General features: G+C 57.2%; 1 protein-coding gene across 3 annotated transcripts in view; it reads left to right on the top strand.

The window, feature by feature from the left end:
• Positions 1–24,586, top strand: part of GRM4 (glutamate metabotropic receptor 4) — a 117,999-nt gene that overhangs the window by 86,508 nt on the left and 6,905 nt on the right. For all 3 annotated transcript variants that reach the window (XM_032849150.1, XM_032849147.1, XM_032849149.1), the window contains exons 6-10: positions 253–393; positions 13,360–13,560; positions 13,768–13,904; positions 16,940–17,875; positions 24,304–24,550. In XM_032849150.1, coding sequence (XP_032705041.1) covers positions 253–393; positions 13,360–13,560; positions 13,768–13,904; positions 16,940–17,875; positions 24,304–24,550 — 1,662 coding nt within the window. The remainder of the gene's footprint in view (positions 1–252; positions 394–13,359; positions 13,561–13,767; positions 13,905–16,939; positions 17,876–24,303; positions 24,551–24,586) is intronic.

Here is a 24,586-nt window from a genome sequence, read left to right as displayed (position 1 = left end):
TGTAAGATGACACATACTCCCCCTGGGACTTAGTACAGCTCTTTTCATTTTGAATGAAATGAAATGCTCCATGTTTTGTTTTTTTCCCCGGCTCGGCCTTGGATCAGAGGCTCTGCTCTTCCATTCCTCCCTCCCTCTGCCTGGGCCATCTAAAGCTAGGGCGGAGTGGGGGGGCGGGAGAAGCGGGAAGGGCTGGGGACAGGAGGGGTATGGGTGCACAAGGCCCTGACTGACATCCTGGTTCCCTGCCAGGCTTCGACCGCTACTTCTCCAGCCGCACGCTGGACAACAACCGGCGCAACATCTGGTTTGCCGAGTTCTGGGAGGACAACTTCCATTGCAAGCTGAGCCGCCACGCGCTCAAGAAGGGCAGTCACGTCAAGAAGTGCACCAGTGAGCACGCGCGGGGCGGGGCCAGGATGGGCCCTGGGCGAGGGGCGTGGGCCTACCGTCTGAGCGGGGCTGGGAGGTGGGCTGGCGCCTGGGCGCAGTGCTGGGGGCCCACGGGGTGGAGTCTGAGGGGGAGGGGGCGGGGCCTTTCGGACCGCAGGGCTGGGGTGGGAGGGCTTAGGATCTTAGAACCGTGGCGCTCTCAGCAGTCTGTGATGCTGCTGCGGGGAAAGGGGTTCTGTCCGGCCTGTGGTCACCTTGGGGTTCATCTGAAATGTCCTTAGGATGAGTCCACAGAAGTGACCCCGTTGGGGAGCCCCGATGCTCGCTGGTCTGAGCATTTTGGAGAAATCATCTCTAACCCTTCCCGGTTTTCTCAGTCATTCAGCAAACACCAGTCTGACTCCCAGGGTGTGCCCTGCCCTGTACTAGGCACTGTGGATATGGCACTGAATGAGAGAGTAAAAAATCTCTTGGAATTTTCATCCTAATAGGAAAATGTTTAAACAAGATAAATAGGTAAGCTATAGAGTATGTCAGAAAGCAAATGTGCCATAGAAACAACTAAAACAAACAGATGGCTTTCGCGTAAAGGTAACATTTGAGCCAAGTCCTTAAAAGGATAGGGAATGGGTCACAGGAGGATGGGACAATGGGTCCATTCTACAGATTGGAAAACAGAGGCTCAGGTAGGTAAAGGGACCTGGGTTCCCGTAGAGGGAAGGTGCTAGAGCCTTATTTGAACCTAGGTCTGAGCTCCAGGCCCTCAGTCTCCTGGGGCAGCCATCACGCTGTGTCCACATTAGACACATTCAGATGTGGGTCCCTCTGTACTCTTAGTCTGAGCAGCTCTGCCACAGGACCTTGCCTCTGACTTTGAGGGAGCTCTGGGTACTTTCAACATGAGTGGTACCTGGTGAACTCCCTCCTGTATCCTCCTGGACTGATCGGTGTAGCTTGGGCGGAGGACCAGATGAGCAAGGGCCCACTGCAAGGGTGCAGGGATGCGCTGCATGGAATCTTAGGGGGCAGGGAGATCCCCAGGGCCAAGGGAGGAGGAAGGTGGGTGAGGTTGCTGGGCGGGTGGGGAGGATGCTGCCCTCTGGTGGCCAAGACCCTATGGGACTCAGGAATATTGGCCACTTAGGACCTTGGGTATCCCTCCACCCTTCCCCGGGGCCCAGCAGGCATGCTCATGTGTGGTTGTACTGTACATGGTAGTGTATGTGTGCACACACGGGTGTATGTGACTGTGTGTACATGAGTCAATACGTCTAAGGGAGAAGGGGTATGTGTGTGTTTGTCTGATGTGGGGGCTTATGTTTCTGGGCAAGATAATAACCATAAATACAACTATTTTTTGTACATCTGCTATGATCCAGACACTTTAAAGACATTATCTCATTTCCCTCTTATAAAAGCTGTAGGGGTTTTTGTGATCCCCATGTTTTAGAGCAGGATATGGAGAGTCAGAGAGACCAAGCTACTTGCCAAAGGCTGCACAGCAAATGCCTTCATCAGGCAGTGATCACAGCAGGGTTTTAAGAAGTGCAAACATGACAGCCTTTGTGGGTAGGGTGACCATGTGTCTTGGTGACTCCTTTTCTCCTGGCATAATTTTAGAAACTATCTCTTTTATTACTACTTTTTAAGGTTTATTTATTTTAATTAATTGATTAAGATTTTATTTCTTTATTTGACACTGAGAGAGGGAACACAAACAGGGCAAGTGGGAAAGGGAGAAACAGGCTCCCTGCTGAGCAAGGAGCCCAGTGTGGGGCTCCATCCCAGGACCCCAGGATCATGACTTGAGCCCAACGTGGATGCTTAACGACTGAACCACCTAACGCCCCAGATTTATTTATTTTATTTTATTTTATTTTATTTTTTTCAGATTTATTTATTTTAGAGAAAGAGCATGAGTGGGAGGGATAGAGGGAGAGGGAGAGAGGACTCAAGTGGATTCTGCATTGAGCATGGAGCCTGATGCGAGATTCAGTCTCACAACCCTGAGATCATGACCTATGCCAAAACCAAGAATTGGACCCTTAACCAAATGCGCCACCCAGGTGTCCCTAAAAACATCCCTTTTATTCTTAAAAGGATCCCACTTAGGTGGGATAGAAAATTGTATGTTCACCCTGATTATAGATCACGAGACCTGACTTAAAGATGGGGATAGGGGAGCCTGGAACTGGGGTCAGGATGTGTAGCCGGGGCCTCCTGTGTCTAGCCTGCCAAGGACGAGGGGATTTCTGGAGTGACCTCTTGGCCTGGGAGGGGGAGGAGTGGGGAGGGCCTTTGTCAGCTCCCGTAGGCTCTACCCAGACTCCTAGTCCACGGGTCAGGATCGGCAAATATCTCCCACCTGGTTGGTGAGGCGGGGAGAGGGGCGCCTGTCTGCAGTCCTAAGGGAGGACATTTGGGCTGTCCAAGCCTGCGGAGGAAGGAGGATGAGAGCACAATTCAGAATAGTGTAGAGCTTCACTGGGAGTCTATGGCCAGCTCTGTGCCCTCTCTGGCCTCTGTGTTCTTTTCTGAGAAAGGGGATTGGGTGAGCCAGCCCAGAGGTGTCTTGGGTTGGAAATGAGAAGGTATGGAGGCACTTTGTAAACTGGAAAATGGTGGCTCTCAGGCCTGGCCGTGCATTAGAATCACCTGGAATCTTTGAAAATATAGCAGCCCTCTACCTACAGATCCATTCAGTCAGAACCTCAGGAGCGGGGTCTGGGCTGTGGGTTTCGTGAAAGCTCCCAGGTGATTTAGGGTTGGGAAGTCCCCAAGCCTGGTTCGCAGTGAATGTCCCAGGGAGTTTTTTTAGAGCTACTGATGCCTGACCCCAGACATTCTCAGTAAGTGGGTCCTGGGTGCAAGCTGGGCATCGGGATTTTTTCTGAAGTGTCCCAGGCCATTCTCCTGTGCAACAAAGTGTGGGAGTCCCTGGGTCGAAGGGAGAGGCAGTGATGGGAGGGAAGATGGCATGCACCCCAGGCGGGGGGAAGGCGTGAACAAAGCAGCAGAAACTGGAAGGAGGAGGGGGTATGCCTCACATGGAGGGGTGGAAGGACAGCGCCTTATAGCTGACCTTGAACCTTCTTCATGCATCTGAAGCCCCAGCCAAGGCTGGTTAGCATTCTGGAGTGGCCCCCAAGTCAGGAGCGGCGAGCCCGTCCGTCTAAGGGTAACTGGAACCTGGGACCTGGGAACCACACGGGCTTCCTCACTGCTGCCCCGACCTGCCCGGTATGAGCCTGCCCCCAGACCTTTGCATAGGCCGAGCCCTCTGCCCAGCAGAGTGGGTAACAGGAAGGTGAGAGCGAGGCAGCTCTGACTTCCCATGGCCCTGCCTGGGTTTGAGCCTAGCTGCTCCCTTGGGAGAATGTCTTAGGCCGGGACGGCTGGGGTGACCCCTGTGGAGGGCTGGCTCTGCACTGGGTGCCTGGTGGGCGGCAGAGGAAGGACTTACCCCCGGATCTGGATCCAACTCTATCCTCCCTGCTATGTGACCTTGGCTGAGTCATTTAACCTCTCCGTGAGTCTCCGAGAAGACCGGGAGGTTGCTGTCCATCTCAGTGAGTTACCTTGAGGGTTGGAGATGAAGCAAGGGCATGAGGAGGCTGGCTAAAAGAGCACATGCACGATCGGTGCTGGTAAAACTGTGGTTGATACAGAGAGGAAGTGGGAGCAATGACATTCCCAGGTCTGTTGGTACCTCTGTCAGCTGTAGGATCCCCGGTGAGAGAGGACTGCTCGTATAGCTTGTCACAGGGACAGCACCCAGTCTACGGAAGAGGCTCCTGAGGCCGTTCGAGAACATAACAGCCCTAAAGAATTGGCAGAACTGGCTTTATACCCCGGCAGCCTTGCCCTAGCGCCAGTACCTTGCCCAGTCTCCCCTGTTTCCGGCCCTCTGTCTCCTCCAGACCTCCTCGCTCTTGCCCCCAGCCAGCCCAGGCATGCTCTGTGTCTCCTCTTCTTCCTACTCTGTCTCCAGAGGCTGCCTTCCCATTCACTTCTTCCCGGATGCCTGCCTGTTGACCCTGGTGGCCTTGCCTTGGCCCTTGATGCCAGTGGTTGGTTGGCCTCTGCCTGTTTCCATCCCTCAGGCTGCTCCTGGAGGGCTCTTGGCTGGGCAGAGAGCTGCCGTGACTGCAGAGAGTCTCAGAAGAGTGGCAGAGGCTGGCAGTTGGCGATGGGGCTGGTGTGTCCCAAAGTGGTAAGAGAGAGAGGGTATCACACGTTCTTTCTTGGACGTACAGCTAGGAGGGTCCTGCAGACCTGTGTGACCTCAGCAGGGCATGTTACCTCTCTAGGCCTCAGTTTTCTCATCTGTGAAATGGGAGTCCTGTTACCCATGCCCATCCTCCCAGAGCCCCATCCCCAGCAGAGCTGCCATGCTCACCTTTTCCCAAAGAAGGAATCGGACGTGATCTGCAGGAAACATCTGCAGATTGCCCCGGGACTGCCCCACACCTGAGCCAGGGAGGGTCCACCGAGTTGGGTGGGTCTTTGCAGCCGTCAAGCCCAGGGGAGGGCTGCACCTGCCTTCCTCTCAGTCCCCCGGGTCCCCCCCTGGGAACACGCGGAGAGGATTTGCGAATGAAAGCCATAAACAAGGCAGATACGACATCCATCTTTTTGACAACACTGCCAGCCAGGTGATGGCTGAGCGGAGGAAGGCCCGGTTTATGAGGAAACAGGAGAAATTTACTGCCTGCTGTTCCCAGGGGCTGGGAGCTCTGGCAGGGAGGGTGGCTGCATGGCAGCTGGGGACCTGTGGGGAGACTCCTGTCTCCCGGTCTGCTCCAGCAGCCACAACACCACCACCAGAAATAATCACAGCTAATAGTTATACAGAATTTGTCACTTGTCAAGCCCTGTTCTAGTGCTTGGCATTTAACCTTCACAGCAACCTATTTCGCAGATGGGGAAATTGAGGTCCAGAGGGGCTAAAGGCTTGCCCAAGGCCACAAGACCATAAGTAACAGAGCTGGGATTTGAAACTGGGCCATCTAGCTCCAGAAATGTCCTGCCTCAGGGCAGCTGATGTCCTAGCCCTGGGGCCCTCCTGGCTATTCCAACCTGACTTTGAAGGTTCTGCTGATCTACACATGCCCAAAGGGACCCGAGAAAGCGTCCTTCCCCAGGGAAAGCCAGGGGGACCAACATTTGGAACTGCCTGTTATCTCCAGTGGGTGCCACCCATTAGAGGAACTCACCTTTATTCAAACCACGAGCCACAGGGTGGCTGGAGGGATCCCGGGTCTGCCATCTCCGTGCTGCTTCTCCGTTGTTCTAGAAGCTTTCACTAAGAGGCTGATTATGTGCCCAGCTCTGTACTGGGCTCTGTGAGGGCAATCGACCTGCCCAGGCAGCTCCTGCTGCCACTGGGAGACAGTTCATCTCTCTAGACAAGGAGGTGAGTGGTGGGCTAGCTCTGGCGGTCAGTGCATCTCTCTAGACAAGGAGGTGAGTGGTGGGCTAGCTCTGGCGGTCAGTGCTTCGGCTCTCCAGGGAGGGTCCAACCATGAAACCAGAGAGAGAGTAGGAGCCCCTTGGAAGGAAATGGAGAGTTCTGGGAGACTAGGGAAGTTGCACTTTTGAATCGGGAGGTCAGAAGTTCTCACCGAGAAGGTGATGCTGGAGCAAAGACCCGAAGCTAGTAAGACAGCCAGGCATGTGGAGGCCTGGGGACGAGCATGCCAGGCAGAGGGCTCGGCCTATGCAAAGGTCTGGAGGCAGGCTCATACCGGGCAGGTCGGGGCAGCAGTGAGGAGGCCCGTGTGGTTGAAGCAGAGTGGGTAACAGGAAGGAGATGAGGTCAGAGAGGCAGGGCAGGCCAGCCAATGCTGGGGGTGCCTTGTAGGCAATTTGTAGGGAGTTAGTCTTTTTTCGACAAATGAGACAGAGCCATTGCAGGGTTTGAAAGAGGATTGATGTGATCCGATTTATGTTCTAAGAGGTTCACACTCTCCGCTGCCTGGAGAGGAGGTAGGGTTGAGGGCAGAATGGGAGACCGGGTTCAGAGGCCGGTGCTCTGGTCCCGGCGGGAGGTGATGGGGTCTGGAGCAGGTGGTGGCCTTGGAGGTGAGAACGGGTCAGGTTCTTTGCCAGTTTTGCCAAGTGGCCATGGAGTTGGCTGAAGGATCTGAGTTGAGAAAAGGGGATGGGCGATAAGTCAGGGATGGCCGCATGGTTCTTGACTATGCATGAGACATGTGGAAGAAGGCTGGGCCGGGGAGGAGAGTTAGGAGCTCGGTTCAGGCATGAGATGTCTTTCTGGTATGGGAGGGGGAGCTGGTGTTAGCTGGGAGGCCTGGCTGGCTTTGGTATTTGGGGAGTTGTCGGCATATGGGTGGGGCTGGTTGGGAACCCCAAGGGAGGGAATACGATTTGGGGTCTCGGGACTGAGTCCTGGACACTGGGAGGTCAAAGAGGTTGGGGAGAGGAGCCAGTAGGGAGGCAGGAGGGACACCAGCGCTCAGGCCCATCACCTGCTGTCAGGTTGGAGGGTAGGGGCAGGGGGAGCAAGTGAGATGGGAGGAAGAATGGGTGAGGGGATCTGGCAGCCTGGAGACTCCTTGGAGAGATGGGCACAAAACTCTGGAGTTGGTCAGGAAAACAAGGGAGAAATTGATGATGGATGAGTAGGGACAGTGATTTCGAGAAGTTCCATTGTACACAGAGAAAGAAAAAGCGGGATGCTAGTTGGGGGCAGAGGGCGTCAAGAGAGGGTTTTTGTTTATTTAAATGGGGGAAATGAAGACATATTTCCATGTTGAGGGAAACGATGCTGAAAGGGGAAGGAGCGTGGCTGGGTGACTGGCGGGGCTGGTCAGTGGCCGGCCATCCAGAAGTGATCTCTGCTAATTTCAGAGACACAAACTTCTCTGCTGCTATGAACATTTGCAATCAGAACTCACAGTCGTAGAGAGACTTCAACTTCCCATGTCTGTATTTTCACCCTGGGGTCATGTTCTTGAGGGTCTGTAGGGGCCTGCAGGTGGTTCAAGGTTGAGTCGTGGGCTGTGCTACCACAGAGCCAGAGGGAATCCCTGAGAGTCAGGAGTCCCTCCCCCTGCTGGGCCAGTCACCTCCCCTCCTCCCAGCTCAGGCGGTGGTCCCCTGGTGGGTTCCAACCCCTCCCCTGACCCCTCCCCCTCTGCCCCAACCTGTCATCCCTGGAGACACCTGAGCTGGCTCCACGAGTTCCCTGGGACAGTGGGTGGAGAGCTGAGGCTGGGTTTGGGGGCTTGGGAGTTTGGGGAAACATAGAGGGGGCCAGACCGAGTTAGAGCTGCCTCAGACTGGAAAGCAGGTGTCTTTTTTTTTTTTTTTTTAAGATTTTATTTATTTATTTGACAGAGATGACAAGCAGGCAGAGAGGCAGGCAGAGAGAGAGGGGGGAAGCAGGTTCCCTGCTGAGCAGAGAGCCCGATGTGGGGCTCAATCCCAGGACCCTGGGATCGTGACCTGAGCCGAAGGCAGAGGCTTTAACCCACTGAGCCACCCAGGCGCCCCTGGAAAGCAGGTGTCTTGATGGAGGGGAGGGCCCCGCAGAAACAATGAAAGAATGTGAACCTAGGAAAGGGAGAGCCAACCATGTGATTTGGGGACATGATGGGCAGAACAGGGGAGTGTGGAGCTTAACCCCAGGAGCAGAACTCCCAGGACCCTCAGAAAAACCTCTGGGTTTCAGGGAGGTGACAGGGAGAATGGCTCAACCATGGGTGAGTCAGGAAAGAGGGAGAAGGGCCTGGAAGCACAGTGTGGCAGCTTTGTCCCCCCCATCTGTATATCGGTGGGCAGGCTGACCTGGGCCCCTGTCTGAGTGGGGTGGGTACCCTGTGCTCATCTCATCTTGAAGTGGAGGGAGCCCGCATGAACCAGGCTGTGTGCAGGTTGGAGGGGGAAGCCTGGGATGGGGGATCTTTCCCAGTGGAGGGGTACCTGCGAGGAGAGGAAACGGATTAACGTACATAAGGTATGATGTTATATGTGTTCTGCCTCTTCCTCCTTAATCCTCCCAGAGGCCCCGCAAGGTCAGTATCATTACCCTGAATTTACTTCGGAGGAACCGACATTGTATTTGACTTGGGTCATCTAGCCAGTCCACGGCAGAGCTGGGAGCCAGGCCCAGCTGTGTTGGCTAGACTTCAGCTCCTGGGGGAGAGGGGGGGATCTTTTATCCTACTCCCTGGAAGTTTGCCTGAGGGCTGAACACTGGTGTGCACGTTTGCATATTTGTACGTGAACGCAGGCTTCTGCGTGCAGCTGTGTGTGGTGTGTTCGAGCACCTGGGCTGGATTGCACCTGTGGGCCTCTACCTGTGAACAGAGACCGCCGGCCCCCTGGTCCCCTCAGTGCTCACCAGCCCCATCTTTGTTAATGGAGTCAGTGCCCCTGGGAGCAGAACTTGGCTTAATATTGAGGGGGAGCCCGAGTGTTTGTCCCCTCTGATGGGCAACCACGAGGCATCCTCCACATCGTCTCCTGGAGGGCTCCAGCGGGATCGAGCCCCACTGATGCATCCATTATCATCTCCCAGAGGAAACACCTGTGGGCCTCTCAGCCCGACCATGGGGGAATCTGGAGGACAGGATGCTTGGATGCATGCCAAACTGGGCGAGCAGCCGTGTCTGTGTTACTTGTGTTTATATGCGTTTAGACATGAGTGTGAGTATGGCCGTGTGTCTCAGTGCCTGCCGGGTTGTGGGTAGCCACCTTGGACGTGTAGCTTTGGAAATACGTGCATGTGTGCGTAATTGATTTTGTCTTCTTTTATGCGAGGAAGCCTCTTCAAGAACCGTGCGTGCATGCGCTCGTGCGTGCGTGTGACCGCAGCGGCTCAGGAGGGTTGCGGTTGGGCGGGGTGAGTTGTGGCGAGGTGATGGGGGAGACAAGAGGAACTCTGATTATTTCAACCTTGAAAACTCATTTCAATTACAATTTACAACCTGCAGACAAAGGCTGCAGTCACCGTAGTAACGGTAGCTGCAGGGTTTGGATGGAGAAAATCCTCTCCCGACTCCGGCTGGCTGTCACCCATGGCAGAGCCAAACGCATCTCCGGCTCATGGTACCCCAGGACACAATTAGGACAACTTCAAACTGTTGCTGCTGTCATTGCCACCATGTGTCTGGGATTTATCTCCTCCAGTAGCGCTCAGAAATGTGCGTCCTGCTTCCTCCCAGAACTGCTTGGGCCTGGAGCTCCTGCCCACCCAGGAGGGGATTTTCTGACCCCCCCACCCCTTTCTCTCCACGACCACCGCCTGCTCTGGCCCTGCAGACAGGGATCCTGAACTCCTGATTAGGCCTGGGCCCCAGAGAAGGAGAGGAGGCAGACCAGATGCTGGTTGGAGGAAGAAGAAGGGGAGGGACAACCTGGGGTAGGATGGTGTGGGGTGGTTGAAATGGTTAAGGAGCCAGAGAGATCCAGGTTCAAATCCCAGCTCTGCCACTTCCCAGTCAGGCCCATCCCCGGTGTGCACGAGCACATGCTGGGTGACAGGGTTCCTGTGGGATTCTGGGTACATCACTTGACCACTCGCAAACCTCAGTGACCTCCTCTGTGAGGGGGCCAGTTCAGCTGACCTCCCCGAGCTCTGGGGAAGAGAAATTCCAGGCACGTGAAGGCTCTCGGTGTGGGGTCATTTGCTGAGGAGTCCAGAGTGCGGAGAGAGCCGTGTGGGTTATGGGCACAGCTTCGAACATTCGGGATGGAGCATCTTGTCTTTGTTTAACTTGTATTTATGATTCCTGCTCTCCAAAAGGAAGGGCCCTTGGGGGTTGAGGGGTGTCTGTAGAGGGCATGCTCGAGGCCTGGTGTCCCCTTGTTAAATAAAGGTGCTTTGCAGGTCACCTCACGGTGCATTTTCTCATCCATAATTGAGGCTGGACTCAAGACAAAAGTCAAGGGTGTGAAAGTGTGTCGAGAAGTCTCTAGAAGTCCATGGCTGGCATTATGACAGCTCTGGGGTAGGGATTCTGGAGGGGCAGCCCTGATGGGATGACAGGACCCCAGAGCCCCTCTCGTGGGAGCGTCCCCCTGCAGAGGTGGATTCTCCTGGGTGAGGCTCATCCTCCCTCTGGCCTCGGGGCAGACGGCTTGTGAACCCCTCCCTTGGTCCTGGACCAGAGTGGCCCAGAATGGCTACTTCAGTGAGACCCACTGAGGGAGGACCCCTGAAGGAGGAGAGAGGAGAGGCTGAGGGCAGCTCAGGTGGGGAGGTGTAATCAGATCCCATCAGCCCAGGGTGTCCTTGGCTTTTGGGAGGGAGCTGTCTGCTTTCTGCAGTGGCCACAGCCTCCCCTCTGTCCTGGTTAATAATTCAGTTTCTGACCCATAGGAAATGAGGATGTGATGGGAGTGCAGGGTTGTTGAGTAGCGTTTTATGTTTTCCACTCTTCAGGCTGAGGGGAGCAGGACCTGGGGGCTGGGTGCGGTCCAGGGTGGGACTACAGCCTTCCACCTGTCCCAGCCCCCTCTGCTCCCCTCCCTCTGGGGAAAGGGTTGTCCCTGGGCTTCTCTCCTCCTTCTCAGAACCTTGTCATTGGGAGCTCAGACAAGAGGGTGGGCTAGTTAAGCTGGAGGATTTGCCTTTCATGTTTATTCCCATCTGTGCCTTGTCCTAGAAATTGTGTTGACTGATTAGCCAGGCTCTGCTGGCCCAGGAGCTCTGAGGCAGGGTCGGACTTACACCCGTCTGTGCCGGCAGGTGTCTGGCCAACCTCTGTAGCACTTGGCAAGCACCACGCCTCTCTTTGGGCCTTGTGAATATTAACCCATTAATCCTCCTTAGGGACCCTAACCCGACCCTGTGAGGCAAGTACCATCATCATCCTCATTTTGTAGTGGAGGGAGCTAGAGTCCGAGGTCCAAGGTCACACAGCCAGAGTGGTTGGTGGAGCTGGGGTTCCAGCTCCCAAGTTCAAGTCCAGGCCCCCGCAAGTGTGGAGCAGGGACGATGGGTAGTGAGGGCCTTTGGTGACCAGGAGAGAGTCAGGGAGATGGCTCCCAAGCCTGCCCGGCCTCCAACCCTGAGGCCACACTGTAGGAGCTGTGGGTCATCTTGACTGAATGGTACCACAACACACGGTGTGTGTCCCCAACTGTCCAATCTGAGTGCTGGTGAGTCTTGATCTCTGATCCCGAGGTTGGGGTAACAGAGGTCAGGTTCTGCCCTCGGTCCCAGGGGCTTGGTGGCCGAGGCAGGCAGGCATATGAAATGCGCTCCCGGCTCTGTGGGAGCCCCGGGCAGGTGTCTGCCTCTGAGGTATCCAAGGGCAGAGATGGACGCAGTGACCTCTGGAGTTCCCAGGGCCTCGTGCTCGCCCAGCCCAGCCCCCACACAGTAGACATGGGAGGCTCTGGCTGTGGGCCAGGGGGCTAGGCTGGGGTGCAGCCCCTCATCCTGCAGCCCGCTGGAGAATCACTTTTGCAAGGTGTGGCACTGGCCCCCGAACAGGGAGGCAGTGGGTGTACACGGAGGGGTGGGTGGTGGGGTGGGTGGTGGGGTTAATGTCTTTGTCCTGGTCTCCAGGGAGTTACAGGCTATGATGGCAGGGCCTGCGGCCTCAGAAGGGGAAGCCCGGCTTCCCTAGCATTCTTCCCATCCTCTCCCTGCCTCCACTTTGCATCCTCCTGTCCCCTCCTCCTCTTCCCTCCCTGCATTCCTGTCCCCACCCCCAATCCCCCTCTTAGAACCCCTTAGGTGTAGAGTGTCACATAGGCTGGGAGCCAGAGTACTGGGATTCAGGCTCAGCACTTTGTGGTTCTGGGACATCACTGGGCTTTTCTGTGCCTCAGTTTCATCTCTGATGCGTGGATAATTACTCACCTCATGGCACCCTGGTGAGAATTCAATGGATTTATATGGATAAAGGGCTTAGAAAGATGCTTAGCGTGGAGCAGGTGTTCACTAGACATTAGCAGCCCCTATTCTTCATGATAATTGTTATCCTGGGCCCAGGCTTGGGTAATGCCTCCTCCTCCAGAAAGCCTTCCTGGCCTGCTCTGGCCCAGAGATATCTGTTGGTTGCCTCAGAACCATCCCCCCCCCCCCCCCCCCCCCCCCCCCCCCACCTTCTGACCACTTAGCACAATAATAATGTGGATCAGTCACCTACTCAGTGCCAAGTGTTCTCAGTTAAACTTCTGGGGGCAGGATTATGATCCCTTTCATTGAGAGGACACTGAAGCCATAGGCAGATGTGAAGCTTGGGCCCAGGGCCTAGGGGGTGAGGATGGGAAGCCAGAGCCCCAAGGCCATGGTGCCCTGGGGGAGCCACTGCTGTTTGCAGTGAGGTGAGGGAGGGGGGTTCCCCACTTGGCAGAACTCACTCATCTTGGCTAATGGGGAAGGAGTGGGTGGGGATGATGGTAACTTCTGGTGTTTGGGGCGATTGGAAGCCATCAAGGGCACCAGGTGGCTTGAGTCCTAAACTCTGAGGAATCTGCAGCCAGGCTCTCACCCTCCTGGGGCCTCAGTTTCCCCTTCCATACCCTGTGGCGGGGGCAATGTGCCCTGACTGGCGTGGCTGCCCGTCTGTGGGCTGCCAGAGTGTACCACTGAGCCACACAGCTCTTGTCCTGGCGATTTCCCAGTGGCTCCCGCTATCGGTCTAGGTCAGGCAGGGGGAAGGCGGGGAGGTTCCACAGCCGTAGGGAGACCCCCTGACCCACTGCTTTCTGAGGGAGATGGGGGCCTGCCCTGGCTGTTCTGGGGCCTCAGGGCACAGAGATGGCTGCACAGTGGCGAGGGCAGTGGACCCTCCCTGTCCCCTTGTGGGATCGTCCCCTGTAAGACCATCCCGGGGGAGATAGAGCTGGCACTGGGCCAGGAGCCAGAAGGCCTAGGTGTGCAGAGATGGGCCGTATCACCTCTCTTGGCTCTGGCGTCCAGCATGTGGTCAGTGAGGACGGTGGGCCTCATGTGCGGCCCCCACGCTGGGCGTTTCGTTGCAGACCGAGAACGCATTGGGCAGGACTCGGCGTACGAGCAGGAGGGGAAGGTACAGTTTGTGATTGACGCCGTGTATGCCATGGGCCACGCACTGCACGCCATGCACCGCGACCTGTGTCCTGGCCGTGTGGGGCTCTGCCCGCGCATGGACCCTGTGGATGGCACCCAGCTCCTCAAGTACATCCGCAACGTCAACTTCTCAGGTGGCTGTCCTGGGCTGTGCACCAGAAGGGGTCCCGGGTGCCATGGGGGGAGGGGCTGGGGGCCTCTGGAGGGCAGGGGAACCTCCTAAAATGTTCCATGCAGGGGCCTCCCCAGAGGTGTCTCTGCTCTGGGCTCCTGATCCTCCCTGCTTCTTGGTGAGAGCTCAGCAAAGATACGGAGTGTGTAACAGTCACCGGCCCCTACAGGCATTGCGGGGAACCCCGTGACCTTCAATGAGAACGGAGATGCCCCTGGCCGCTATGACATCTACCAGTACCAGCTGCGCAATGGCTCGGCTGAGTACAAGGTCATCGGCTCCTGGACGGACCACCTGCACCTTAGAGTAAGTATGTGGTGGGAGGGCAGGGAGGGGCCCCAGGAGGGATGGACAGTGTCACGTGTGCCACCCAACCCCTGGGAGGTAAGACCAAGGGGAGGCAGCCGCTGATGGTGAGGACCAGCCCTGATTCCCAGTTTGCTGCTACCAAGCCCAGGCTTCCTTCCAGGCCCTAGTCCAGGCCTCCAAGGGCCCTGAGTGCCACCCCTTCCAGAAATGGAGGGATAGGGCTGTGGATTTTCTGCTGTATGCCCTTTTCCTTGGCCTGGGGCCTTCCTGCCTGCTGCCTCCTGGCAGAGGAAAATGCCGGATAATCTGGACAATTTACCCTGGACTGAAGGGCTCAGCAGGTGCAGGGAAGCAGGGAGTTATGGGGGGGTGGGGGTGTGGGGGGGGGGGGGGGGGGAGGGCTTCATTGGGACAAAGGAGGACAATCTCTTAAGGCAAAGGGCACTGTCAGGTGGGGTTTCTGGTTGGGGGTAGAGGGCTGTTTGAGAGCATTTCCTAAAGCTGTCAAACTGCATCTAGAAGGTCATTTTTCTGGGTATTATAGGCAGCTGGGGTGGGGGATGTCTTCTCCTGAATCCTCCTAGCTGCATTTTCCCGGCCCCTGATTGTCCCCGGGACATTGCAGCTCTCCCCCTCTGGCCTCAGTGTACCTAGCTGTGACTAGAGCATGTGTTTGGAGAGAAAGGGCCTGTGGTTCATTCCCTAAGGAAACGCCAGTGCACTTGGCCCCGACCTTGCAAGGTGAAGGGGTGAGCCGTGCTTGGGGCAGGCACAATGTCACAGCCGGATGGATGGACCGGAGAGGCCTGAAGGCCCAGGCCCGTGTCTGGCCTCAGACTCCCTGTTGCCTATCCTGGAAGAGTTGCCTCATGTCCCTGCTGTCTCCTCTTATAGGAATCTCTTCTAGCGACAAGCCCCTCAAGCTCCTCGAAACACTTTCTGCCCATGATCCCATTTGGCTCTGACAATCTTCTGAGTTAGAGGCAGTATTTCTGTGAGCCCAGCCTGAGGGATGTTCCAAAGGCCACACGGCAGGGCGGGAGTAGAGCCCATTCCCACAGTGATGTTCCTTGGGTTGCTGAAGAGAGATAGACAGACAAAACAGGGCCGGTGGGAGCACTTGGCCAAGGGGATGATATCCCATATGGAGGCGTGTCTCTTTGGGGGCCAGTGAGGGGAGCAGTGGGGACCTGTGATTCAGTTCACCGGCAACATCGGCAGCTCAGCCTTACTGAGTGCCTGCTGTATACAGCAACTGTGGTAAGTGTGGGACCTTATTATGTGGACAGCAGCCCCGTGAAGCAGGCACTGTTCTTATCCCACTCTACAGCTGTGGTAAGTGAAGGCAGGGCCTCGGTGTGGGGAGGGCAGCGGACACATCCCTGATGATACAAGGCCCCTCAGCCAGTGTGGAGTCGGGGCGGAGGGAAGGTCAGGGGGACGGGACTTCAACTGTCACATCCTCCCTGTTTTCTCCTGAGGGCTCAGTTTGGGCTGTGCTGCGGGGGTCACAGAGCAGGCCGGGCTGGGGTGGGGTTCTGAGGAAGAGACTGAAACTGAGATGGCCTCTCACGGCTGGTGCCTGGGCCTCACTTCCTCACTTCCTCTGTTATAGACAGAGAGTCCCAGGGTCCCTGGCATGCCAGCCTTGTGCTGGGGGCTAGACATGAGACAGGGAACAGGCACAGAGCCCCGCGCCTCGTGGGGCTGAGCTTCTGGGGAAATAGAATTTCTGTGATGACTTCCAAATGGAAGCTGCAATAAGTAGCAAAGGGCAGACTGGCCTCTTTCTGGTGTCCTTGGATCAGGTCGGGAAACAAAGACTCAGAGAGGTTGAGGTGTTTGCGGTAGGGCTCACAGCCAGCTGGCAACACACCTGTGATCCCAGGATTTACCTGCATTTATGGCTCTTTCTATGGGAGCCAGAGTTTTCTAGAACAGCCACCATTGCCATTTGTTTCTCTACAGTCTCATAGCTCCGGTGGCCAGGGTTGTCCTGCTTCATTGTTCCTATAGGGATCGTGGCCTAGGTTGTTCCTGTGCTCTTTGGCTCTAGGGGACCACATGGCCCTGTCATGCCCAGAGCCACAGGACAAGCTGCTGTCCTGAGCTTTTCCTCCCCACTCCTGGGAGCCCATCTTTGGCTGCCCCTCCCCTTTTCCTCAGCTCTGAAACCATCCCCTTGCCCAAGCAGCTGCTTATTCCTTCTCTGGGAGCGAGGACCCAGCACAGAGGAGCACCTGTCTGGCCAGGCCCCCTGCTCGCCAAGTGTGAACTCCTAGCAGCCACTCTATTTGGAACAGATGCCTTGAACACGGCTCCCAAGTGTAGTCCAGCTCCCTTTGCTCAGGGCCTGGAGCTCTTCTGCGCCTCTCGCTGACTTTCCAGGCTTTTTTGTAACACTGAATTTGGTAGGGGTGCCAACACGCCCCGTGGCTCTTTTGCTCGCAGCGACTGTGTCTTCGGAGACATATAACCGTGACTAGCGCTAATTTAGAGCAAGATGTAAAGAAATTCTAATCCCCGGGCACAGATTCTGTGTCCTTTGAGCAAATCTGTCATTGCTCTCTGCTGAGCACAGCTTCCTGTCCCACCCAGAGGAGACACTGTGGGCTGAGCCACGGGGAAGACGGCACATCTCCCAGCAAGCACACAAGTCACCCACAGGGTCTGGTTAAGACTCAGATCCTGACACAGTAGATTTGGGACAGGCCCAAAGGTGACACTTCCAGCAAGCTCCTGGGTGATGCTGGGTGGGTCTGGAATCAGGGCTTCCGAGTTCCCTCTGCTTCCCCATGGGACTCCTGGTTCTCCCTGCTGCTCTCTGGGCTCAGGGTCTCTGTACGGTCCTGGAGGGTCTGGGATTTGCTCAGGATGTCTCCTAGGTTAGCCAGGGCTGCATCACGCAGGTGGGCTTATTTAAGTCCAGCTGCTGGGTCCAGCGGGTCATGGCTGGGATGCCAGCTGGTGGGGTGGCCCTGGGCAGCGGGTGGCATAGCCTGAGGCTGGCTCCCCTGCAATGTTGTTGCCAGATAGAGCGGATGCACTGGCCGGGGAGCGGGCCGCAGCCGCCCCGCTCCATCTGCAGCCTGCCGTGCCAGCCGGGTGAGCGGAAGAAGACCGTGAAGGGGATGCCGTGCTGTTGGCACTGTGAGCCGTGCACGGGGTACCAGTACCAGGTGGACCGCTATACCTGTAAGACGTGCCCGTACGACATGCGGCCCACCGAGAACCGCACGGGCTGCCGGCCCATCCCCATCATTAAGCTGGAGTGGGACTCGCCCTGGGCCGTGCTGCCCCTCTTCCTGGCAGTAGTGGGCATCGCTGCCACACTCTTCGTAGTGGTCACCTTCGTGCGCTACAACGACACACCCATCGTCAAGGCCTCGGGCCGCGAGCTGAGCTACGTGCTGCTGGCCGGCATCTTCCTGTGCTACGCCACCACCTTCCTCATGATCGCTGAGCCCGACCTGGGGACGTGCTCTCTGCGCCGTATCTTCCTGGGACTGGGCATGAGCATCAGCTACGCGGCCCTGCTCACCAAGACCAACCGCATCTACCGCATCTTCGAGCAGGGCAAGCGGTCGGTGAGCGCGCCACGCTTCATCAGCCCTGCCTCGCAGCTGGCCATCACCTTCAGCCTCATCTCCCTGCAGCTCCTCGGCATCTGCGTGTGGTTTGTGGTGGACCCGTCCCACTCAGTGGTGGACTTCCAGGACCAGCGGACGCTCGACCCCCGCTTTGCCAGGGGTGTGCTCAAGTGTGACATCTCGGACCTGTCGCTCATCTGCCTGCTGGGGTACAGCATGCTGCTCATGGTCACGTGCACCGTGTACGCCATCAAGACGCGCGGTGTGCCCGAGACCTTCAACGAGGCCAAGCCCATCGGCTTTACCATGTACACCACCTGTATCGTCTGGCTCGCTTTCATCCCCATCTTCTTTGGCACCTCGCAGTCAGCAGACAAGGTGAGTGGTGGGGGAAGAGTGAGGGCCCTGAGCTGCAGGCAGGCATGGGGGCTCGCTGGCCTTTCCTTCTGCGCTGGAGAGGACTTCTTCCATGCCTCACTGCTTCCTCTGCCTCCATCTGTTCTCTGGCTTCTGGGTCGTCCCTCTTCTCTCCCACCCTTTCTCTTTTCTGGCTTCCCCTTCCCACCCATCTCAACTCTCTCCTTCTTCTTCCCTTCCCTCCCTGCCTCTACCTCCCATTGCCTCCCTCTCTCCTCTCTGTCAGGCTTCAATCTCTTCTAGACTCTTTCCCACCTCTTGCCCTGCTCAGCCCCATCTTCCATGCATCCACTCCTTTCTTCCTTGTCCCTGCCTGCCCCTCTTTCTGCCCTTGCAGGGTCCCCCTGGGTCCCTGGGTGGGGGATGGATCAGCATGCACTCCTTCTCTCCTGGTCACCAAGCCTCTGAAGCCTGGGAGCCTGGGGTGTCAGCTGAGGGTCCTTCCCTCCACCAGCCAGAGCTGCAGACAGGGTGCCTCCTGCTGGCTCTGTCAGACCATCCTGTGGGCCTGGACAGACTCCAGGGCCCCGTGTACTCTGACCACATCCCAGCCCCTGAGCTGCCTGGCTCCTGCAGGGTTTTATCTTGAAGGACTGAGGGTCACTGAAGCCAGAGGTTAGAGATGGGCCAGGAGTTATTGGGACCAAGGACGCCAGCTCCTGGTCCAAGGAGGGCACAGGAACTGGCTTCTCCGCCTCAGTTTCTCCATCAGTATGTTGGGGCCATGATCCTTCTCTTGCAGTCATTAAGGTGTTGTCACAACCACATGGCCTGATGGGTTTGAAAGCCGTTTACCTCTCTGTGGGGTGGCTGGTGCTGAGGAACCCAGGGGAGGGTGATGGGGACTAGGTCAGAGAGATGACAGGGCAGATGGTGGAGGACTCAGAGGCTGTGGGAAGGATGTGGGCTTCTACCATCAGTGAGAAGGGAGCCACGTCGGGGTTCTGAGCAGTGAGGGACATGACGTAGTGCGGGTTTAGAAGAATCTCTCTGGCTGCTGGGTGGAGGAAGGTGGGCTGAGACCTGGATGGCCAATGCGGAGGTGACTGTAGCGAGCCCAGCAGGGGACTGCTGGGGCCAGGGGTGATGGGAAGCAGGGGTTCTTGGATGTGTCTGCAGGTGAGGCGGCTGGATTTGGGACGGATTGCATGTGGGGCAAGAAGTGCAGAGGAGAGTCCAGGATGACTCTGGGTTTTGGTGTGAGGATTGGGAGGAAGGAACGTCTGCACCGTCAGGTGGGGAAGAGCACAGAGGAGCCTGTTTGGGGGCCGAGATCTGGCGGTCCTCTGGATGTGCAAAGTTTGGGGTGCCTGTTAAGAGGTCCATGTACTGCTGCTGAATACACAGGGCTGGGGTTCAGGGCTGAGGGCCGGGCTGGAGCTGGAGCTGGTGTTGTCACCAGCCCATGGCTGGCATCTGAAGCTGGAGCTTGCCCAGCTGTGAGCTACTCAGGATCCTTGGCTTTCAGTGAAGCTGCTGCCAAGGCCATGATGGATGGGGAGCTTGTCATGGGCCTGACACTCTACCTGATGGCCCGCATCCACAGTAGCAGGGTAAGGTGGATAGCACTATCCCTATCTATAGACGAGACACAGAGGCACAGAGAGGCCAAGTGACTCATTTGAGATCATACAGCCCATAGGTGGCATGGTTGAACTTGACCCTGCTGTGCCTAACTCAGGAACCCCCCTCTGCCAACCCAGTCCACACTGCCCCCCTGCAGCCCTGGGACACCTTCCTGCCCTGCAGCCTCCTTGGTAAGGGCCACCTCTGCTACAAGAGTTCCTCGAGGGCAGGACCTCTGCCCTCCATGCTGAAACCCTGGGCCTGGCCCGGAGAGGCCTGTAGCCTGCCTTCTAAAGGTGGCCAGTGGGCTGAGGGGCTCTGAGAAGCAGACATTGGGGTTGGCAGTGAGGGCCCTGAGATCAGGGACCAGGTTTGGCTCCAGGTCACCCCACAAACCTGAGCCAAAGCAGCCACCAGGCCTAGCTTGCCCTGCGAGCCAGGTCTCCTGCCCCCACAGGCCTGCGGGAAGCCCTCCCTGCTGAGGACAGGTATAGGCGGAGCCCCGTGGCCCACAGTGCCCAGGGGGCCCACAGAGCCAGCAGAGGAAGCCACCCCACACTGTAGGAAGCTGATAGCTTGAGAAATTTTGGCAACACCAGGAGTCTCCTTCCCCTGCCTCTTCAGGGAGTAAAGGTGAACAGCTGGAAGGCAGACAACATGCTGGCTGAGCCCCTGATTCTGCCTTCCTATAGTTTCCTCGGTGGGGGTCCTGCCCTCCCAGGGGGCCGTCAGACCCTCCCTCCTCCCTCCTCCGGCTGCTGAGGCCCCGCCTCCTGCTCAGCCCCTACATCTCTCCAGGCTACCCGGACTGCCTCTAATTTCTTCCTTTTTAGGAGGCTCCCCTGAGTATAGATGTTGAAAAGGAGCCTCTGAAATGATCTCTCCTGAGGCCCAGAGAGGCGCAGAGGCCCTTACTTGCCTGGGGTCACACAGCAGGCTAGCCTCTCAGCCACAGGTGACCCTGCTCTGGTCCTGATAGTGGGGGACATGGGACATGACCTTCCCCTCTGCGCTTCGGCACAAGGAGGGGGCCGGGATATGAGCTCTTCTCCCACCCCATGCTGGGACCCAACTTCCTAGAGGCACAGGCCACCAGGAGCAGAATCTGAATCTCCACTGGGCTCTGCCAGCCGTGCAAACAGGTAGAGAGAGAGAGGGGTGGGGCCGCGGCGGGAGTTGTGTGGTTACAGAGGTGTGTGTGCCTTCTTGTGCATGGTTGGTGGTGGCTGGGTGGTGTGTGTATCTGTGTGCAGGCGGCTGCGTTCGCGTACACTGGGTGGGGGCGGGCAGGTGTGTACACTGAGAGCTTCCCGGCTGGGATGCATGTGGGTGTGCAGACGAGTTGCATGTGCCTGGCCATGTATGTGCAGATGTGTGTGTGTGCACTTGTAGGTGCATATTCAGATATGTGTGCAGATACGGGTGAATGCCTCTGGGTGCGTGCATGCGAGTGTACCTAGGTGCAGGAAGGGAGTGTGTGTGTGTGCGTGCACGTGCCCCCCGGTGTGAGTCTGAGTCACGTGTGAGCGCACAGCTGTGAGTTCAGGGGTGTGTGTGGTGCGAATGCAGAGGTGCATGTGTCTATGGGCGTGCGTGTCTGTGGGCATGTGGGTGTGCCCAGGCTGTGTGCACACGTGTGTGCAGGGGCTCGGTGGCGCCCATTTCCCCAGCGTGCAGGTGGTGGCACGGAGCGAAGCAGTCTGTGCTGCTGGACTGAGCAGGTGGATGGCTTTCCCCGTGCTAGCCCCAGTCGCCAGGGGTTATTGTGGCCGCCGTGCAGCACTACCCAGGGCCGTGCACAGCGTGCGTTCTCCACCACGTGGGGTTCCCACTTAGCTGCCCTTGGGTGGGACCTAGCCACAGAGGCTGACCAGGTGGTGGGGAGGTTCATTTCTCTGGTTTGTACAGATTCTGAGGATCTCTGTGGCCACTAGGATCAGCCTGGGCCAAATCGTGGAGCAGGTAGATCTCCTCGGCACCCCCAGTGGGGCCCCTTGGACCCTCTGCCCAGCAGGCCTCACAGGGAAATGGGAGACTCCTCATCTCCCTCCACAGCAGCTTCTTTCTGTGCCCTTTGCCCCACCTGTGGTGACCTCTGTCCACGCCCATCAGACCTAGCTCTGACAACCTCTTTGCTCTGGGGAGCAGCCACTTGTGAGGCAAAGGTAGGATTTCTTGCAGAGAACAGAGTGTAGCCAGGGCCTGACCAGAAAGGGGAGCAGGAATCCAGGCACCTCTGTCTGGAAGACAGGTTGGCTGGGAAACAAGACGAAATCAGATCCTGGAGGTCACCTCTCAGGCCACCGGCCTTGGAGGGCTGCATCTGTACCTGAGCCTCATCCCTGGGTGTTGGGGGTGTCTGCTGGGTTCTAGAGGTTTTAGAGGGCTGCTCCTTCTTTGATAGAATCAGCATGCTACCACCTCTTGGTGACAACGTGCGCCTTCACACAGGGGGCTCTGGGACAACCTGTGAGCTGGTGGGAGGGTGGGAATTCCAGACCCCAGAGCATGGAGAGGGACTGGGGTGTGCAGCCTTACTTGTGCTTGCACGGGGCCGGCCGCCTCTCAGCCTGGGACGGCTAGACCAGCCCCCGATGCCCCTGCTGGAAGGGCAGGGCCCCAGCAGGTGGGGGCAGCTCGCTTAGGTTGGATTGGTTTATGCCCCATCTTGTATCTTTGCAAAAAGGCTCCTAGTCTGAAAAGCAAAAGAGAACACCAAGGATTGTACTGTTTTCCATGTTCAGGGCTGGCTCTCTGGTTTTCAGGGCCTTATGCAGAAAGAAAGTGAAAGCCCCTTCCCTTGTTCAAAATTGATTCAGGATTTAAGATGATGACAGCAGGGCATGGAACCACATGTGTGTCCCCTGGGCTCTTCTGCCTGTGTTAGTGGAGGGGTCTAGCATCCCACAGTGGCTCAGGGCAGAGTGGAACCTTGCCTCCAACACAGGGCTCACTTTGTCCAGAGAGGGGGCCTCTATCCCTGGTTCCACCAACTCCAAATGGGCCCGAATGCACGCCCCACCCCCCAATCAACAAGGTGTGGGCAGAGGGCCCAAGATGGATATCTGACTTGGAAACACGACCCCGACACCCAAGAACCCCCAGTGTGAGAGGGGAGACTGCCCTCAGGGAGGCCCCGGTCTAATGAGGGAGACATACCCTCACCCAGGGAGCTCCCAGTCCAATGGTGAAGATCCAGAAAACAAGCGTCATCTTGATTAGCCCAGACCTTCATCATTTTCCCCAGTGGTGTGGAGCCTGTCCGTCCCCCCCACCCCTGCCATCAGCCCCATCTCAGGGGGCAGGAGAGGTAGCCAATACCCTCCTACTGGCCAGTCATGCTGGGAGGGAGCGCTGTTGTATAAGAGTGAGAATATGGCTTGCATGGGAGGACAGGAGATGACTGTGTCCAGGGGGGTGTGTGCTGCCTGGGGACCAGGCTCTCATTTCCCTGGGCTTGTGACAGTTTCTGAACAGTGACAAATAAAACCACTTCTCCACACTCCCAGCCTCCTTCCCCACGGTGCTGTGCAAGTTCACAGAGCTTCACAGTCTGGGTTTGGCTCACCTCGTGGGTTGGGAGAGGTAGCAGCTCTCATCCCATTGCACTGATGAGTAAACTGAGGGCTAGAGAGGGCTTGAGACTCAGGGTCACATCCCTCTTTCCTTTCAGACCCTAGGGCTTCTCCAGCCTCTCTCTCAAAGGATAGCTGGAAAGACAGCCTTCAGATCCAGGTCATGAAGCATTTCTAGAGAAGGGCAGATGGGGCAGAGTATGAGAATGGGTGTCATAGGGGGTTGGATAGAGCTGGGGTTCAGGGAGAGCTTCCTAGAGGAGATGGCACATCAGCCAGGCCCCAAGGGAGGGGGCCCAGATCTAGAAATGGCAGATTTAGGGGGTAGAGCATTTCCTGCCTTCCCCATGCCCAGACCTGGCAGCTACAGCCTGGGTCTCCTTGGGCCCCACGGAGGTTGAGGGGGGCTTGCGGGATCACAGAGGCCTGGAGGACTGGGAAGGGTGATGGAGGAGGCAGGGAGGGGACCCCAGGGGACAGTGGGAATTGTCAGGCCCTGCCTGGAAGGCCCCGCTATTGAAGAATGGATTATCCGACACCCAGATTAATGGACTTTCATTTTGCTAAACATCTGTCACTGTTAGTGCTGGCGAGTGAGCGTGAAATGGGCTTTGACTGTGCCGCCATCACCATATCTCACTGGGCGCCGTGGCTCCTGTGTCAGTGGCCTGCTCTGTACAGGGCAGCAGTGCGGGTTGCAGTCACTGAATGGGGACCTGGTCGAGGGGCTGTGGCATGGCCCCTGGGAGTTACCCCAAGGCACCGACAGATGTTCATCTCACTCCCAGCCCTGTGTAGCAGGATGCTGCTGGGAGGGTCAGCTGTGGTTCCCTGAGGGCCCTTCTTTAGGGGTGCTCCCCCCACATGGCATGAAGCAGTGGGAAACACTTCCATGTATGTACGTACCATGGGCTGGGCGTTGTTGTATATACGTCACCATTTACCAAGGCATTTCATGCTCATTGCGGCCCTATGAGGTGAGTATTATAGCAGTATGCCCATGTGGGGAAACTGAGGCACAGGGTGGGACTTGTCCAAGATCACAGAGCTGGAAATGGTAGAGTCAGGATTTGAATCCAGAGAGTCTGATCTAAAGTCCCAGCTCAACACCACGACTCCCTTCTGCCCAAAGTCAGTGGGACATGGGGCAGGACTCCCAGGGTCTGTCCCCCTTGTGTCTGTTCCTGGGGTCGGGACCTTGAGGCTGGGGCAGAGCTTTTTCTGACGCCGCCCCTGGCCCACCTCCAGCTGTACATCCAGACAACGACGCTGACGGTCTCGGTGAGTCTGAGCGCCTCGGTGTCCCTGGGGATGCTCTACATGCCCAAGGTCTACATCATCCTCTTCCACCCGGAGCAGAATGTGCCCAAGCGCAAGCGCAGCCTCAAAGCCGTCGTCACCGCCGCCACCATGTCCAACAAGTTCACGCAGAAGGGCAGCTTCCGGCCCAATGGTGAGGCCAAGTCTGAGCTCTGCGAGAACCTCGAGACCCCTGGTGAGTGTCCGGGTCCTCCCCTCTCCCTCAGGGCCC

This window comes from Lontra canadensis, unplaced genomic scaffold (genome assembly GCF_010015895.1).
Source record: "Lontra canadensis isolate GAN:19392208 unplaced genomic scaffold, GSC_riverotter_1.0 scaffold219, whole genome shotgun sequence".
In the NCBI taxonomy this organism is placed as follows: Eukaryota; Metazoa; Chordata; class Mammalia; order Carnivora; family Mustelidae; genus Lontra; species Lontra canadensis.
Note: the sequence above shows the minus strand (reverse complement) of the source record. Positions and strands in the feature narration are given on the sequence as shown.